Below are 17,916 nucleotides of genomic sequence, written 5' to 3'. Positions count from 1 at the left end.
TTTTCCAAGAGGTGCAGGGCAGCCAGGACTCCAGAGGCCTCTGTCTCCAGGGAAGCTCCCCTAAAGTGTTGCATTCCCAGGCTCTCCCAGACTCTCCGCCCTGCTCTGTGCTGGCAAACTGTCTCTCAAAGAGGCAGGGGCCTCACTGCTGCCAGGAGCTGGAGGAGCCGGTCCCAGACCTGTCTGCAGCAGGACCTGGCACTCCTGGAGCCCACATGGAGGCTGGTGTGTGCTTGGATGCAGCCCCTCCTCCCCTCGATCTCCACTGCTTACTCCCCAAGTCCATGTAAATAGCCTCTCTCCGGGGGAGCTCACCTCTGGGATGCATGCCTTGCTTTAGTCTGGGCTGAGAGATCAACATGGTGGGGTCTGGTGTTCAAGGCTGTTGTGCCATCCAGACACATGACCATCCCCTCTGTAAGGCCCTGGTCCCTGACCAAGTGTGCCTGCAAGACTGGAGACCAAGAGGTCCCAGGCCTGGTTGTGGGCCTGCAAAGGGATGTGTACCACCCACTCCACGCCCACCCCACCCAGCCATCTCAACAGGCCAGTGCAGGGCAGGCTCAAGGCTGGAGCAGCTCTGAGCAGATGAGCCACTTCCCTCCTCCACAGAGCCATTCCCCACTTGCTGCCGCTGCTTTGTGTGACAGATCCAGCCCTGGGGGGCCGTCCAGGCTGGGAGCAATGTGCCCCAGATGAGCAATGACTGACCTTGCAGGGAGGGGACAGATGGTTGTGGTGGTGTCCCCTCCCTAGGGAGGATGCTAGACTGGGGAGGATGTCCCCACTTCAAGGCTGTCTTAAGGGAGGGGCTCAGCACAGAGTGCACGACAGCCCTGGTTCTGAGACTGCTGGGCTGTGCAGCCTTGGGCGAGACCCTCAACACCTCTGGGTCTCAGAGATGACAGGGTGAAGCTGGCTGTTGGGCCTCTTCTGACCCCCACCCCCCGAGGGCCTCTGACTCACCACATTCAGGTGGAAGTTCTCTTCCACCCAGGCCTTGGCCTCCTGGAACTCCTCTTTCAGCTCCATGAGGTAGAGGGTGTCGAGGGAGTCAATGACTGTCGCCCCACTGAGGCCTCCTGCAGGCACAGAGCATTGAGGGTGTGACCCAGGGCCATCCTTCTCTTTTCCCCAAGCCACCGTCCCCAGGGCCCCTCCAATGCCAGCGCAGGCTCGGCGGCAAAGGCTGACCTCAGGCAGCATCCAGGCGGGCTCCAGTGCCACCATCAAAGGTGAGGCCGAGACCCAGAGTCCCCATCATGGGCTGCTTCCTCCTCAGGGCAGAAAACAGTGGCCAGAAACCGAGGGCTCAGGCTGAGCCACTTCCCAGACCTCGGTCCACTCTTCTATTGGTCAGCGGGTCAACTATCAGTGCCAGTCAGCCACCCACTTTTCTCTACTTTGGCATACAAAACTCTTTTTTCTTTTTTTTGAGACAGGGTCTAACTCTGTCATCCAGTCTAGAGTGTAATGGTGCGATCTTGGCTCACTCCAACCTCCGCCTCCCAGGTTCAAGTGATTCTCCAACCTCAGCCTCCCGAGTAGCTGGGACCACAGGTGCTCACCACCATGCCCAACTAATTTTTGTATTTTTAGTAGAGACGAGGTTTTGCCATGTTGGCCAGGCTGGTCTGGAACTCCTGGCCTCAAGTGATCCACCCACTTTGGCCTCACAAAGTGCTGGATTACAGGCGTGAGCCACCACACCCAGCCTGGCATACAAAAAATGTTTTTTTTTATTTGTTTGTTTGTTTTTTTTTGTTTGTTTTGTTTTTTGTTTTTTTTTTAGACAGTCTCATTCTGTCACCTAGACCAGAGTATAATGGTGCTATCTCAGCTCACTGCAACCTGCAACCTTCACCTCCTGGATTCAAGTGATTCTCGTGCCTCAGCCTCCCAAGTAGCTGGGATTACAGATGCACGCCACCACACCCAGCTATTTTTTGTATTTTTAGTAGAAATAGCGTTTCACCATGTTGGCGAAGGCTGGTCTCGAATGCCTGGCCTCAAGTGATCTGCCCACTTCAGCCTCCCAAAGTGCTGGGATTACAGGCATGAGCCACCGCATCTGGCCCAAAAACCATAACTGTGCCAATCCTCTATCTCTTCAAGATTAGTTGTAGCCAATAGAGGGTGAACTGAGGCTCAAATAGAAAATAGGATACCATGCAGTCATCCACACAGGTGGGGTCAACCTGTGCCTATTTACCTGGGGAGACATCCATCGGATCTGTTTTTTTTTTCCTTTTTTTAAAGTAAATTGCAAAGAAGAAAAAAAATAGTATAATTCTTATTGTACATCAAAGTATAAGTGTACAGAACTAAGTCTGGATAGAATGACCCAGTGGCTACCTCTGAGTGCCGGGATTACAGGTGCTTTTTGATTTCTTCAGCTCATAGGTTACTTTTTTATAACCAGAAACTTATTTCCATAAAAAAAAAAAAAAAAAAGAAAAGAAAATTTGGGCAAAGAAATCAAACAAATGCACAAAGCAAAAATTTGTGGCCATTCTCATTCTAGTGCATGAACGAACTACGAGGCCTGGCCCCTACCACTGGGCATCAGGCTCCTGTCCTGGGAGTAAAGGCTGACATAAGTACAAAATGATAGTTTTCCATCCCATGAACCAGACAGAAAAGTAATGAGGAAGACACCCTCGGGCACAACCAGAGCCTTCTGCACTCAGTGCAGGAAACTGTGAAGGTGAAGGGGAGGGAGAAAGAGACATGCCGGGTACTATCTGAAGGGCTTCCTGAAAGAGGTGGCGTCTCTCATCAACTCCTTACAACTATGGAGTCATTGCAGGCAGCAGCAATTTCCTTTAGGGACCAGAGTGCAACCCTAAGAGGAGTGATTGTTCCTTCAGTGTCCTCCCTGCAGAGGCTGAAAACATTGAGAGTCATAGGCTCCACCTTTCGCAGTGGAAACTCTGGAGTCTGTTGAGCCCACTTGAGTCTGCAGTGTGTGCTTTGCGGCACCTCCTGAATTCAGTTAGCCTCTAATCTCCTTAATGAGGGCTTCCTAACTGCTAACTTGTGTTGACTGAAGGAGGAGAATCCTGAAATTGACACACTTAACCACCTCTCTAGGCTGGGCAAGGTCTGAAAAGACTCGGCCCAGAAAAGGAACGGAAGTGAGAGAGGGAGGGAGAAGTTAGGAGGAAGATGAGGCTGGAGTTGGAAGAATCTATTACCAGAAGGGAGAGCTCGCCAAGGAGGGAGGAGAGGGCTGGAGGGACCCAGCCCTGTGTCCTGGGATGGGCTGGAAGTCGGAGAATTTATTACCAGAAGGGAGTTCGCCAAGGAGGGAGGAGAAGGCTGGAGGGACGCAGCACTGCATCCTGGGATGGCTTCCCTGTTTGGGCTGAAGTGCATTTCCAGAATGTCCGCCCTCCCACGCTTAAGGAGTGGTAGGAAAACATATCCCAAAGCCAGACAGACTTATCCTTTGCTGGTTCATCCCAGCTGCTTCCCCTGTAGGTGGCAGGGCTGAACGGAGTTCCTAGGCCTTATTCACCCTCTCGAGGTGCTCAAGCAGGGAGGCACTGAGGAGCCCAGGCGGACTGAGCAACGCACACAGGGTGCAGGCCTGGTGTCCACACTCCTGGCTGCAGCTCAGGCCCCTTCCTGTTCTATCACAGGACCTCAAACCAGATGTTTGAAGGGCCTGGAGGAATTTGGGGGATCCTGCTGCCCCTACCCCTTCATTGTCATAGATGAAGACCTCAGAGAGGGGATGGGACACACTCAAGTCTAGACCAAGGGGGGACTGGCCTGGCCCCAGGCCAAGTGGAATGTTTTCCACACATGGGGCATGGTGGGGCCGCTCAGTTCTCTGTGAAAACAGTTGCAGATCTGATTACCCAACCCACCCCACCCACTCGGATCAGTTACGGATCAAGAGAGGCCCAGGCCGTGTGTCCTTCAAGTCCAGGGGACAGGCAGCCACAGTGTCTGATTTCTGAATCCTGCCCTGGGCTCCCTGGTGTTTTCACCCCATGCGCCCTTCTTCCTCTAGATCAGGCTGGGAGGGCAGCCAGGGCTCCTCGTGACCAGCTCTGCCCCGTCCCTGGGGACGCTCTATGCGGCCAGCTGAGAAAGCAGCTTGCTAAGAGATTTGTTGGCAAGTTCCTGCCTCTGCTCTCAGGCTCCTGAATCCTTCTCTTGGTTGGTCTCCCATCCCCATTCCCACCTGGCACATGGCTGAGCTGCAGTCCAGCAAGGCACTTACTGGAAAGCCTTTCATTCCAGGCCAAAGGTTACCCAGCGGTCAGGCTGGGCAGGAGAGAAGGCCCTATCCTGAATTCAACCCTATTTACACCTGCAGCCACCCTGGGGCAGCTCCCCAGGAGGAAAGACACACTCCCTGTTCAGCAAACAGACCATGATTTATATACAAAGAGCCAGCTTGGACGCTTCCCTAGGGCTGCGGCTGGGGCGGGCTCCATGTTGGTCCACTCTCCTGTTCCAGTTCTGAAGCCATGGGGTTCACCCCTTCCTGCCAATGCAGAAGGCAGTGAGGTGTCTTAGAAATAATACAGACCCAGGAATCAGCAGCCCGGTGTTCAAATCCCGTTACGGGCAACACATCTGCTCTAAGCATCAAAGTTCTCATCTGTGAAATGAGGTTAAGACCACTGGACCAGGGCACTGGGGAGCCACTGCAGGTTCCTGAGCCAGGATAAATACATCATATACACACCTGGCCTAGATACATCTGATAAATACATTCTATATGCTTGGCACAGACTAAGTGCTTGATAAATCAGTTCATTGATCTTATTTCTGGGGTCCCTTAGTTCACCTTGAAATAGCAGCCTGGCCAGGGAGTGAGGAAGGGCAACGAGGTCGGGGAGACCCTCTTGATCCTTTCCTTTGGCAGGGTTCGGACCTTTGGCTACTGAATAAAGCCTTTGCAAGGCAATCTCACACATAGCTAAGAGGCTGGCTTTGGGGTCAGGGAGATGCATGTTCAAATCCTGGCCTCTTACACCCTAGCTGTGCAATAGCACAAGCCATTCTACCTCTTTGTGCCTCATTTCCCTCATCTGCAAAATGGGGATGACACTAGGACCTGCCTCATAAGGCTGCTGGGAGGGTTAAAGGGCAGGTTGATGGACAGGGGCTAGCATGATAGTGAGTACACGTGGTCCTCCTTGCCCCCACTGGCCCTGGGCAGCCTCTCCACAAAAATCTTCCTGGGTCAGTGAGGCCTTGGGTTGTAACTGCATTCCTGGCCCTCTCCCTCACCCCTGCAGGGCAATGTGAGTATGAGATTGCAGCTTGCAAAAATCCTTGGCCCAACTTAGAGGAAAACCACCCCATAGGTCCCATATGTATCTGCTGCCGAGGCCATCACTACCTCATCTCGTTGTGTAGCTGCCTCCAAAAGGGTGCTCCTACCTCCAAGACCCCTTCCCTTTACCTCTTATCCACCCTAAATCCAGATCCAACTTGGGTCTCTCCCCCAGCTCAGGAACTGCCAATGGCTCCCCAGTACCCATGCAGGAAGGGGTGCAAGCTCCTGCTTCCATACCTTTTGCACGTTGTGGTCTTCTCTGCCAAGAAATCTTCTCTGTGCATCTTGGCATGTTCAACACCAACATGTTCTTCAAGGTCTGCCTCCCAGGGGCAGCCTGACCTGGTTCCACTAGCTAACCTCTACCTTGCCCTAAGAGTGCCCACAGCACTTTCTTGGACACCCACCACCATCTCCCTGCACTGTGGGGCTTTGCCTCTCTAACTAGACTGTGAGCCTCTTGAGGTTAAGGGTTCCCACTGCCTCTCTCATACCCCTCCCCACCTTCCAGCCTTGTCTCTAAGCATCCCAAAGGTCAGAACCCCCAAACCCAAATGGGCTACTTGCCATTCCCTGCAGCCTCTTCACACACCGCTACTTTTATGACTTTTCTGCAAACTCTGCCAGGAACTGCCTTTCCCCATCCCATCTTCTCCTGTGGAAATCTAGGGCCCACCTCAAATGCCTCATTACCCACAAAGCCATGCATGTGATCTCACCTTCTGATGTCCGGCTTAGAGCCCTTTCTCTGCGAGAGGGTCTTCCCCAGCTCCCCATGTCTACATTCTAGGCCCCTACACTGTGCACCTCCACCTTCCCCCATTCTCATCTCATGCTAATGGACTCTTGCGTTTCCCTGTCCCTGTCACTTTATAACAGTGGGGACTATAGTCTGCATCTGTGTCTTCCCCACAGTGGGACGGCAGGTGGGCAGGAGCCAGGCTGGTCTCCCGGTGTCACGGATCCTGGCTCCTTACTGGATCTTGGCCTTCAGGCTGCCAATCTTCCTCTTGCTTCTCCTTCTGCCCTGGGATGGCTTCTTCCCAGTCTCCTGTGCTGGTTCCTCCTCATCTCCTGACCTCTAAAGACTGGGGTGCCCTGGGGCTCTGCCTTTGGGCTTCTTTTCTGTCCTCCCTCATTCTCTTAGTGATTTCAAATCTAAAAATCCATCAGCCAGGCACAGTGGCTCACGCCTGTAATCCCAGCACTTTGGGAGGCCAAGGCAGGCGGATCATGAGGTCAGGAGTTTGAGACTAGCCTGGCCAACAAAGTGAAACCCTGTCTCTACTAAAAATACAAAAAATTAGCTGGGCATGGTGGCAGCCAACTGTAATCCCAGCTCCTTGGGAGGCTGAGGCAGGAGAATCGCTTGAACTCAGGAGGTGGAGGTTGCAGTGGAGCTGAGACCGTGCCACTGCACTCCAGCCCGGATGACAAGAGCGAAACTCCGTCTCAAAAAAAAGAAAAAGAAAAAAATCTATCTACATGTTGATGACCCCCAGATTTAAGTGTCCTGCCAAGACCTTGTCCTGAAACCCCAGACTCACATATCTAACTCTGCATGCACGTCTCCACTTGAAGGTCTTCGGGCATCTCATGTTTCACTGTCTGAAAGCCAATCCCATGCCTTCCTCCAGACCTGTTCCTTCCAGTCTTCCTCATCTTGATTAATGCCAATGTCCTCCTCCCAAGAGCTGTGGCCCCCAACCCTTGACGCTGTCTCGCACCCCCTCATCCAGTCCTGCAGCAAATCCTGCTGGCTCTGTCTCTGCAACATTTCCAGACACTGCCCACATCTCACCTCCTCCGTGCTACTGCCCTAACCCAGCTACCTCCTCTCTCTTGCATTTATTTCACTGGCTTTATTATTTCCCTGCCCCCCTGGCATCTACCCTTGTCCTTCCCTCTCCCCGCCACCCATCCTGCCTCCTCAGTGTGGCATCAGCCAGAGATTTTCTTTTTAAACAATTCCACAGTCGGCCGGGCGCGGTGGCTCAACAGCCTGGTAATCCAGCCACTTATGAGAGGCCGACGACGGGCGGGATCACAAGGTCCAGAGATCGAGACCATCCTGGCAACACAGTGAACAACCGCGTCTCGTACTAAAAATACAAAAACTTTAAGCGTGGGGGCCGTGGATGGCGGCCGCGCCTGTAGTCCCAGCTGCTTTGGGCAGCTGAGGCAAGGCGAAATGCGGCAGGAGAATGGCGTGAACCCAGGAGGCAGAGCTTGCAGTGAGCCGAGATCGTGCCTGCACTCCAGCCTGGGCGACAGAGCGAGACTCTGTCTCAACAACAACAAAATTCAAGTCATATCATGCCACTCCTCTGCTCGAACCCCCCCATGGCTCCCATCTGACTGAGAGTTGAAAGCCTTAGTCCTTCGCATCCCTGGGGCCCTGTGATCTGCCCTGGCTCCCTCACTGCCTCTCCTCCTCCACTTTGACTGCACACTGTCCCTTCAGCCTCCACTTCAGCCTCCAAATCCTGCTCCTCGCCTAGGCCCTGGCAGCTGCAGGCCACTCTGCTGAAACTGTTCCTGCCACTTGCTGTCCCCTTGTCCTCTCTGGTTTTCCCCAGCCTTCATCACCATGGGCACCATGCATGGATCTGCTCTCCCAGACACCCCGTCTTCTCCTGAGGGGTTGGCTCCTACGGGGGAGAACTCAGTTCACCATCACCTTCCTCTGCCCAGAACACTTTCCAGCCCCCACAGGGGCACGTAAGTATTTAGGAATGGAAGACCCCCTCCCCAAGGGGGGCTGTGGCGCATTCACAACCCCCAGTGCCTGGCTACAGTTGGACCCTAGGAGGTATTAAAGGTAAGGGGCTGGGCTAAACAAAATGAGCCCACAGCACGGGCATCTGTGGTGACCACGTCCAGAGCAGGGTCGTCTACTCCAGGGGCTGCCACCACTATAAAAAGACCCTCCCACCAGGCTGCCCAGGGTGACAACATGTGCCCAAAGCCTCGCCCTGCACAAAGCTTTCTGTGAGGAGCGTGTCAGTCTCTACAAGGAAATGAACCTCCAGTTCCCAGAACCTCCTCCCGAGAAGCTGCTGAGCCAGGAACCAGCCTGCCTCCCTGGATCGTGGTCTGTATCCCACCCTGCTGACTCTGCCATATTAATGATGATGAGGTTTTTATGTGATATCATATTAGCAAAGAGAAATGGTCAGGCTGGCAACACAAACTCCAGGAAGAACATTTAGAAGAAAAAAAATCACCCAAGGCATAGCCTATTCCCACAATATCCCCAGAGTCACATACTAATGGCTGCATTTAATTTAATGAGATAATCCACAGAGATTTTTCCTAATGTGTAAAGAAACAACACACATGTTTTTCTCAGCATCCACAGAAACCCATGTGGCTGTGTGGCAGGCCACCTTTTCAAAGGCGGCTGCTGTGGTGTATCTTATCCCACAAGAAGAACAAAGCTTTTCTTGTGACACTGACACACCTCCCATGGCTTCTCCCCTTGAACCTGGGCAGACCATTGTGATCACATGGATCAACAGAATGAAGCAGAAAGGATGAGGTGCTCTTTTCTTTATTTTTTTGAGATAGGGTCTCTTGCTCTGTCATCCAGGCTGGAGTGCAGTGGTGTGATCATAGTTTATCGTATCCTTGAATTCTGGGGCTCAAGCCATCCTCCCAAGAGGCAGGGACTATAGGAGTGCACCACTATGCCTGAATAATTTTCAAAATTTTTTTGTAGAGATGGGGGTCTCACTATGTTGTCCAGGCTGGTCTCAAACTCCTGGCCTCAAGCGATCCTCCCATCTCAGTCTTCCAAAGCACTGGGATTATAGGGGTGAGCCACTGTGCCTGGCTTGACCTTAAGGCCCAGACCTTAAGAAACTGGCAGCTTCCACCTCCTGCCTCTCAGAATGCTGGATCTTGAAACCAGCCACCATATTGTAAGGAAGCCCAAGATAGCTATCTCTCAAGGAGAAAACACGTAGAGAGCCACGTGTTGGTTTTCTGACTGACAGTCCCATCTGAGGTTCTAGCCAACAGCCAGCATCAATTGCAATGCATGACTCAAAAGCTTCCAGATAATATCAGCACCCAGCTATCGAGTCAGCCTCAGCCTTCAAGCCTTCCCAGCTGAGAGCCTATACATGACTGCACAGAGACAAGCTGTCCCCTGTTGTGCCCTTTCTGAATTACTGACCCACGCAATCTGTGCGCATAATAAAATAATTGTTTTAAGCCCCCAAGTTTTGGAGTAATTTGCAATATAGCAATAGCAACTGGAATGTTTTTGCCACATGGGTTTTTAGGAAGATTAATTAAAGTGACATCCCCATTACCCAAAGTTTATTGTTTAAAACCAGATCGTCTAGTATGATGAGGTCTTCTGGCTGCATAAAACCCATTTATGGATTGGGACCTCTCCATTTCTATCTGGTCTGTTTTTCGTGTGTTGTGTTTTAATTTTTTTTTCCTTGAGCAGGAATATTTTCCTTGAATTTTCCCATGATGGCTATTTCCTGGGTCACATAGCACTGTGCTCTGAAGCTGAATATTTCCAGGCAAAGGTTTCTTGAAGCCTCTGGAAGGAAAGATATTTTTTAGGGACTCTTCCTGGAACCCAACAGAATGCTCTTACTGGAGGCTGATGCATGAGAGATGAACACATAACGATCACATCGTTGCCCTGTTTAACTGCCCTCAACCTCACCCCTGCCTTGGTCCTCCAAGTTCAAATTCCTGGGCACAGCGTGCAGAGCCCATAGTCCCAGCCGTGGCAAGCTCTCCAGCCTCACCTCGTGTCCTGCTCTCTTTGCATGTGATGCTTGACCCACATCAGACCACCAGCAGCTCCTCAGACTCCCTGGTGTGCCTGCTGCTATGGGTCCCTCTGCCTGGGATGCCTTCCCTTGCAGTTGGCTTGGTAAACACCTACTCATCTTTCTGGCCTTGGCTCATACATTAAGCCTTTTCCCAAGACATTCCTGAGCTGCCAAACAGAACTGACCATGCCCTCCTTTGGTGCCCACCCACTCCACTGCACGTGACTTTGTCCCAGCACCGTGTGCACCATATTGTATGTCTCTGCGTAGATGCCTGTGAATCCTAGGGTGCAGTGGCTGGGTCTAACACTTCCCAGTGGCCCCGGCATCCATCCTCAGGCTGGGCACAAAGAAGGCAGAAACGAGGGGTTGTTGAATGAATGAATGAATGAATGGCGACTGGAAACACGAACAGCTCTTTCTTGGGGGTTGCCAACACTTTACCAGGCCCCTGGGCCTCGGAGAAGACACAGCACACACAGTACAGTAGTGGCCAGCTACCAAGGAAATCCCTGTTGAAGGGGTGAAATGGGCAGCCACAGATGTCAGGGCCCTGGCGGAACTAATGGCTTCCTCCACCTTTCCCCAGCAGATGCCACGCTTTGCTGCCACAGCTGACTGAAGAATGGTTACCGCAGCCAACGGCTGGAGGAGGTTCCCTGTGACAAGTGGCTGGACACAGTTCACTGAAGCAGTCCGCTGGACACAGCTCCTCATTGGAAAACAGGGTGTGTTTGTAAAATGTTAATGTTTGTTTTTAAACAAGAGTGGAGGGTGCTGTCTGATCTGGAAACCTGTGTTTAAAAGCTCCCTCTGACAGTGCTGTAGAGCAAGCTCTGAACTGCTTTCATCTCAAAACTGGAGCTCAGAATTCTGGAGTGGTATCTCCAAAGTCACAAAACTCAGGGCAGAGCTGTGACCAGAAGCCACCTTCTAGCCATGTGACCTTTACATTTCCTGTGAGGCCTTGATAGGGAAGAGAACATGGGCTTTGGAGCCAAACAGACCCGGTTCTGATCTCAGCCTCAATCATCCTTGCTGTGTGAGCTTGGGCAACTGACTTGACCTCTTGTACCCTCAGTGAAATGGAATAATGAGCCGGGGTGCAGTGGCTCATGCCTATAATCACAACACTTTGGGAGGCTTAGGCAGGTGGATTGCTTGAGCCCAGGAGTTCAAGACCAGCTTGGGCGAGATGGCAAAACCCTGTCTCTACAAAAAATGCAAGGGGCATGTGCCTGTGGTCCCAGCTACTTGGGAGGCTGAGGTAAGGAAGATTGCTTGAGCCCAGGAGGTAGAGGCTGCAGTGAGCTGTGATGGCGCCACTGCACTCCAGCCTGGGCAACAGAGCAAGATCCTGCCACAAAAACAGAAGTTAAACAAAGTAAAATGGGACAATGAGGTCTCCCTTTTAGGGTGGTATGGTGATGAGTTTGGATGAATACATATAAAGAACCCCCATACACTGTCCAGCACTCAGCAGGCACTCACTACAAGAGAAAATGACACCCAGCATACAGCAGGTACTCAATGCATGGGGCTGTTATCACAAGATTCAGTTCCAACAGAGAAAGTCACCCTCAGGCTTGGCAAAGCTACGAGCCCTGGCAGATGCTTGGCCCAGCAGAGAAGGTACTGCCTTTGTGCCAGGCAAGCAGAAAGCGTGAGTCACAGGGAAGACAGGACTGAGCTGGGCAGGGACTGGGGCATTTTAACTACCCAATAGGACTGCAGTACTCTTTTTGCCTCAGCGGGGAGAAGGGCAAAAATCAGAGCCCTTTGCCACTCATCCCACCAGACATCAAAGTCCAGCTACTGTTCTAGTGAGCTCCTGACAGCAGACACAGAGACCCTTCACGCTCTGGCCTCTACTTGCCTGAGGAAATTAGATGGTTGTTCAACAAATCTTCACTCCCTCCCTCTCCCTCCTTGGGAGGAGTAAATATCCCTATCCCATTAACCCTGGGCTTTTCCATGTAACTTGCTTTGGCTTCATGGTGGCTGGGGAATTAAACTCTGCCCTTGATCTTAGGTTTGGCTATGAGACCTGCCACAGGGATTCGTGGACATGATCTGAAACATGCTTGTACGGCTGGGCTTGCTCTCTTAGGCTCCCACGTTTCACCATAAGGAGAATGAACCTCAAATGGCCACTGGTCAGGAAGGATGAGATATGTGCAGAGCAGACTTGGACACAGCTAGATGCAGCCTAGATAAACCAAATTCCAGCCTATCTGCAGTAACAAAAAACACTCACTGTGGTCTGCCTCTCACTGTGGAATACTTTGTTATAATACAACCCTGTTATGGAAATAGTTGACTGATACAATGCTCTTATAGTCCTATGTCATATATATACATATATATATACACACACACATATATATACATATATACACACACACATATACATACATACACATTTTGAGACACAGTCTCGCTCTGTCGCCCACGATAGAGTGCAGTGGTGCGATCTCTGCTCACTGCAACCTCCACCTCCCGGGTTCAAGTGATTCTCATTGCTTCAGTCTCCTGAGTAGCTGGGATCACAGGCATGTGTCACCATGCCTGGCTAATTTCTGTATTTTTGGCAGATGTGGGGATTCGCCATGTTGGCCAGGCTTGTTTCAAATTCCTGGCCTCAAGTGGTCCACCTGTCTCTGTCTCCCAAAGTGCTGGGATAACAGGCGTGAGCCACCGCGACTGGCCCCCTGTGTCTTAATCGTCTTTTCATGTGTTCCACATTCTAGGCAAACTACTACTTCCATGTGGCCCATTCTCTCCAGCTTCCAGCCCTTTCTTCAAGCTGTTTCCTCTTCCTGGCATGCCCTCTTCTAACCCACAATGTCCCCACACGCCTCAATCCAATGTCTACTTCAACTTCTAGATACAATGTTTCTTCCTCCGTGAAGACATCCCTGATTCTCCCATGTGGACCTCAGGTTTTTCTCCTCTGAGCATTTTTATCAAAGGCACTGTTTATCAACTTCTGTTACAGTAATTTGTGTCCTTTTCTCAAATCCATTCCAGGCAAGGAGTGTCTTCATGGCTAGATCTAAGCCTGGTTAATTTAAGCCTACACAGACCCCGCAGAGTCAAGGTATCTTTGGGATCTGCGGAGTGAAGGACTGGATACCCTCCCTGCACTGCCTCTATGTGAGGAGGCCTCCTTGATAGCCAGTGCCCTGGCCAGAGGCAATTCCTCTGTGGTGTGAGGTTCTGGGAGCCCGACACTGACTCCATAAGGCTCTGAGATCCTGGCCCAGGGTAGACACCCCCAAAAAAGTTTCTTGTGGAATGTGGAATGCTAAATGCCAGCCAACCCTTCCTTATCAGAAGTTAAGAACAATCCTTTTGTGCCTGGCACGGTGCTGTTTGTTTCACATCCATCTTTTAAAAACTCTATCATTGGGCCAGGAGCGGTGGCCCATGCCAGTAATCCCAGGACTTTGGGAGGCTGAGGCGGGTGGATCACTTGAGGCCAGGAGTTCAAGACCAGCCTGGCCAACATGGGGAAACCCCATCTCTACTAAAAATACAAAAGTTAGCCGGGCGAGATGGTGCACGCCTCTAGTCCTAGCTACTCGGGAGGGTGTGGCACAAGAATCGCTTGAACCTAGGAGGTGGAGGTTGCAGTGAGCCATGATTGTGTTGCCAGGCACTCCAGCCTGGGCAACAGAGACAGACTCTGTCTCAAAAATAAATAAATTAATTCATTAAAATAAATTAAAAATAAAAAAATAAAAACTCATTGTCCCTCTTACAGACAAAGATTGAGGCTTAGAGGAATTAAGTCATTTGGTCAAATTCATTCATTCATTCATCCCAAATATATTTTTTGGGTGCTTGGGGTATGCCTGGCACTGGAGTCTAGTGGAGTGAGGGGAAGTACCCGCAGAGACACATCTAAATGTAACACATGTGATGCAGAAAAACAGAGTGGCCACGGAGGAGCTCCATTTAGGTGGAGGTGGGGGACGCAGCCAGGAGATGGGCAGCATTTGGGCAGAGGCTTGAAGGAGGCCCAGGAGGAAAGGGGCCAAGGGCACGGCAGGCAGAATGCATAGCACACTGAAAATCCCGAGGTAAGGGCTGTGTACAGTGGGAAAGTGGGAAAGCAGTGGGCAGTGAGGGGGTGGGGGCCAGACCACACGTGGCCCTGGGGCTTCAGGAAAGGGGGTCTGGATGACTTAGGAACTGGATCTGACTGGCTGCTGTATGATGAGTGGCTGGGCCCATCTTGGGTAGACTCCAGAGTTACCCATCTTGGTTTGAATTGTCCTCTAGGCATTTATGGATGAAGAGGACGGGGGCAGGAGCACCTGGGTCTGCGCTTTGAGACCCTGTGAAGGCAGCTGGAGATGCTCCCCAGTGGTGGTGGGCAGCTGTTTACCAGTCCAGGAACAAGAAGAATTCAACAAGACCATGGGGCATGTGAGCCAGGTGCCTCACCTCAACTCCTGGGGGAGGCTCCAGCTGTCTTTGACAGTGCCAGAGCCTCCTGGGCCCACGGGCACAAGGTTGCAGTGCTGTCTTGGGTATACATTGTGGCCACACAGAGCTATGCATTGATCATGGCAAACACAGCCTGTGGACCACAGCCAAGAGGCGCAGATGCATGGTTCTGATAACAGGATAAATGATGATTATTGGAAAGGGGAAAAGAAAGGAAATCAAAGAGGTTCCATTCACCCTTGCAAAACATTAAGAGATAGCAGAGGCAGTACCAGGAGGGCCTGGTAGGGAGCTGAGCCCCAGGGAGGGTCTTTGTAGTTGCTGGGATGGCTTAGCTGCAGGCAGTGGGCCAGCAGAATGGATTGAGTCCTGGAAACCCATGGTTGGATCCACCACTTACTAGCTGCCTCAGTTTCCTCATCCTCCACAGTGGGAGCAAGACCTCCACCTTGCAAACCATCCTGAGGGCTAGGGATCACGCAAAATGCCGGACACCACAGACGCAAACCTGCGTGGAGGCCAACACCGTGTTGCTGAGTGCACCACAGGCAGCACCTCTTTTAAGTCTCACAACACGCGAGGAGGAGGGTGCAATTCCTGCCCCTCTTTTACAGATGGGGAAACTGAGGCTTAGAAAATCATCTCAACCTCCCAGTGCTGATGAACAGGGAGCCAGGACTCAACTCCGGCTATCTGCCTTGGTGGCTCTGCCCTTCACTGCTGTGCCATTCCATTCCTGCACAACCTAGGAGACTGGGCCTGGTTTGGAGGGCCCAAGAAGGTCCCAGGGAAGTACTCTTGGCTTTGAGACTGCAGGCTACCTCCTGCGGGCCTGTGGCTCAGCCTGACCCTATCTCTCACCTCTGGGCTGGAGCAAGGCCCCGCTGCAGCAGGCACTACCTTGCAGAGAGCTGCTGCCTCTCCCTGGGAGCCGGGGCACCCTCTGCAGGAGCCTGCCCACATGCCCTCGAGGGGTGGCTCTTCTTACCTACACTGTTCTGGGACCCACCACTGATCCCCTGGCCCAGGCTCACTCATAGGAGGGTCTGAGTTGGTCTTTTTCTCTGACAGATGGGAGCCTTGGAAGGAAGAGATCCTGCCAGATGCATCTGTGGAACCACCAAAGAGCCTAGTGTGATGCCAGGTGCATGGTAGGTTTGGAGTAAATATATAGTAAATTAACCCTGAGATAGAACAGAGCAGGAGCCCAGAGCACGCATGACCACAGGCCGGACAGGTGGCCCTCTCTCCATCACGCCATGACGAATCCACCTGATTTACTCCCAGCATCAGTAAAGAGAAGGGGACCAGCCTATACTCCTATAGACCAAGAGCCTTCCTTTTCTTTGGTCCACAGGCCCCTTCCAGAACCTCACAGAAGCCACTCAGGCTTCCCCTTGCCAGACTTACCTGTGTCTAACAGAGAGGGAGGCAGGGGCCTGAGACAGATTCCTACAAAGGACAGAGTAGGGCAGAAACTTTGCAATCAGGTAGACTTAGAATAAAATCATAATTGGCCTATTACTAGCTGTGTGACTTTTGGTTAGCCACCTTATCCCACGAGCCTCAACACCCTCCTCTGTGAAATGCAGATAATGTAGATTACTGAAGTCACTGGTGCTAGTGGATACACAATGAGGTTTGTTTGTTTTCCTTAAATGTAAATAGACTACAGAGGATACCTATGAGCTGCCTCTCATTTGATTATTATTATTATTGTTATTATTATTTTTTGAGACAGGGTCTCACTCTGTTGCCCAAGCTGGAGTGCAGTGGCATGATCACAGCTCACTGCAGCCTTGACCTCCCCGGGCTCAGGTGATCCTCCTACCTCAGCCCCCCGAGTAGCTGGACTACATGAGCATATGCTACCACGCCTGACTAATTGTTTTGTACAGACGGGGTTTCACCAAACTGTTGTCCAGGCTGGTCTCAACCTCCTGGGCTCCGATGGTCTGTCCACCTCAGCCTTCCAAAGTGCTGGGCTTACAGGCATGAGCCACCAGGCCTGGCCTCATTTGATTTTTTAAAGGCAGCAACAATTGTGGGGGAAGCACAGGTTTCTGGTCAAACCATGTGCCTTGGCTCTGTGGCTTACCAGGCTGTAACCACAGCCAAGTGACTTAACCTCTCTGAGCCAGCAGTGAGTCTGCATCTGTCTAAGGTACCAGCAATAACCCTGTCACAGATGTGGGTGGCTTGGATTAGGTGAAGGGTGCAGGACTCCACACATAGAGTCTGGCAGGAGAGTGAAAAGGAGGAGGAAGTGCCCACACAGGGAGAGGCCCGCCCCTCCCCACCGCTTGCCCTGTCCACCCACCCACAGTCAAGCCAGGCCTCATCCAGTCGTGACAGCCCTGAGCATGCTTCCAGGGCAAGAGCTGCCTCTGTTTCAGACCTCAGTGCCCAAACAATTCACAAATGCAGCAAACGTGCTACGGCCCAGGAGATAGCTCTCCGCTTCAGAGAAAACACACAGTTCAATTTCCTAAAAATCGAACCCCAGGAGCGTCTCAAGGCTTTCCCAGCAAGAGCAGTTCTCGGAACTCAGGAGGCACCACCCTCATGTGACTGAACAATTAAAGCCCTGAGTGTTTGTCATTCTCGGCTAAGGTTTTCAAGGACAGCTGAGAAAACTAAAAAAAAAAAAAAAAAAAAAAAAATCTGATTTTGGCAGTGTGGTTTTCAGAAATATATGGTAATCCATTTTTGTCAATCCACAGAAGGCACAGCTCAAATCATTAAAAAGCCATCGTACTTAATCATGCATGGAGAAGGCCAGTCTGCCTCAGATCATTTTCAAACGGTTTCAGGGTAACTTTCAAAAACTCACAGGCAAGCAGGGAGGGGATTATGACAGACCGTAATCTGAGGAATTTCTCTTTCTGGTTCTCAGAGGGTAAGGGATTTATTTGAGAGGAAATCACCACCCAGACCTTGGCCTTGGTAGTGGTGACAGTGGTAAGGAAGATTCTAGGATGGATCAGGCCTGACCTCTGTCCTTACAGAGGCTGCAGCTGCTTTCGCAGAAAGACAGTAAGCAATTTCCCAGCAAAACAGCAAGTAAATGAATGATTATGAAGCCTGTGACAGGTGCTAAGAATAGGTGGAAGTTTATGCAGCTGTTAAGGCCGGGCTGTGAGCCACAGGGACCTGGGTTTGGAATTTGACTTTGCCACTCTGCAGCTGTGTGACCTTACACACACTCCTCACAGACCTGGGTTCCTCATCTAGAAAATGGGATGCCTGGCCGGGCGCAGTGGCTCACGCCTGTAATCCCAGCACTTTGGGAGGCCGAGGTGGGCAGATCATGAGGTCAAGAGATCGAGACTATCCTGGCCAACGTGGTGAAACCCT

The 17,916-nt window shown here is 51.6% G+C and overlaps 1 protein-coding gene across 2 annotated transcripts in view; it reads right to left on the bottom strand.

Moving 5' to 3' along the window:
- Positions 1-17,916, bottom strand: part of MAN1C1 (mannosidase alpha class 1C member 1) — a 183,031-nt gene that overhangs the window by 43,929 nt on the left and 121,186 nt on the right. For both annotated transcript variants that reach the window (XM_017856140.1, XM_017856141.1), the window contains exon 3: positions 967-1,082. In XM_017856140.1, the coding sequence (XP_017711629.1) occupies positions 967-1,082 (116 nt within the window). The remainder of the gene's footprint in view (positions 1-966; positions 1,083-17,916) is intronic.

Source organism: Rhinopithecus bieti, unplaced genomic scaffold (genome assembly GCF_001698545.2).
Source record: "Rhinopithecus bieti isolate Rb0 unplaced genomic scaffold, ASM169854v2 scaffold_41644, whole genome shotgun sequence".
Classification (NCBI taxonomy): Eukaryota; Metazoa; Chordata; class Mammalia; order Primates; family Cercopithecidae; genus Rhinopithecus; species Rhinopithecus bieti.
Note: the sequence above shows the minus strand (reverse complement) of the source record. Positions and strands in the feature narration are given on the sequence as shown.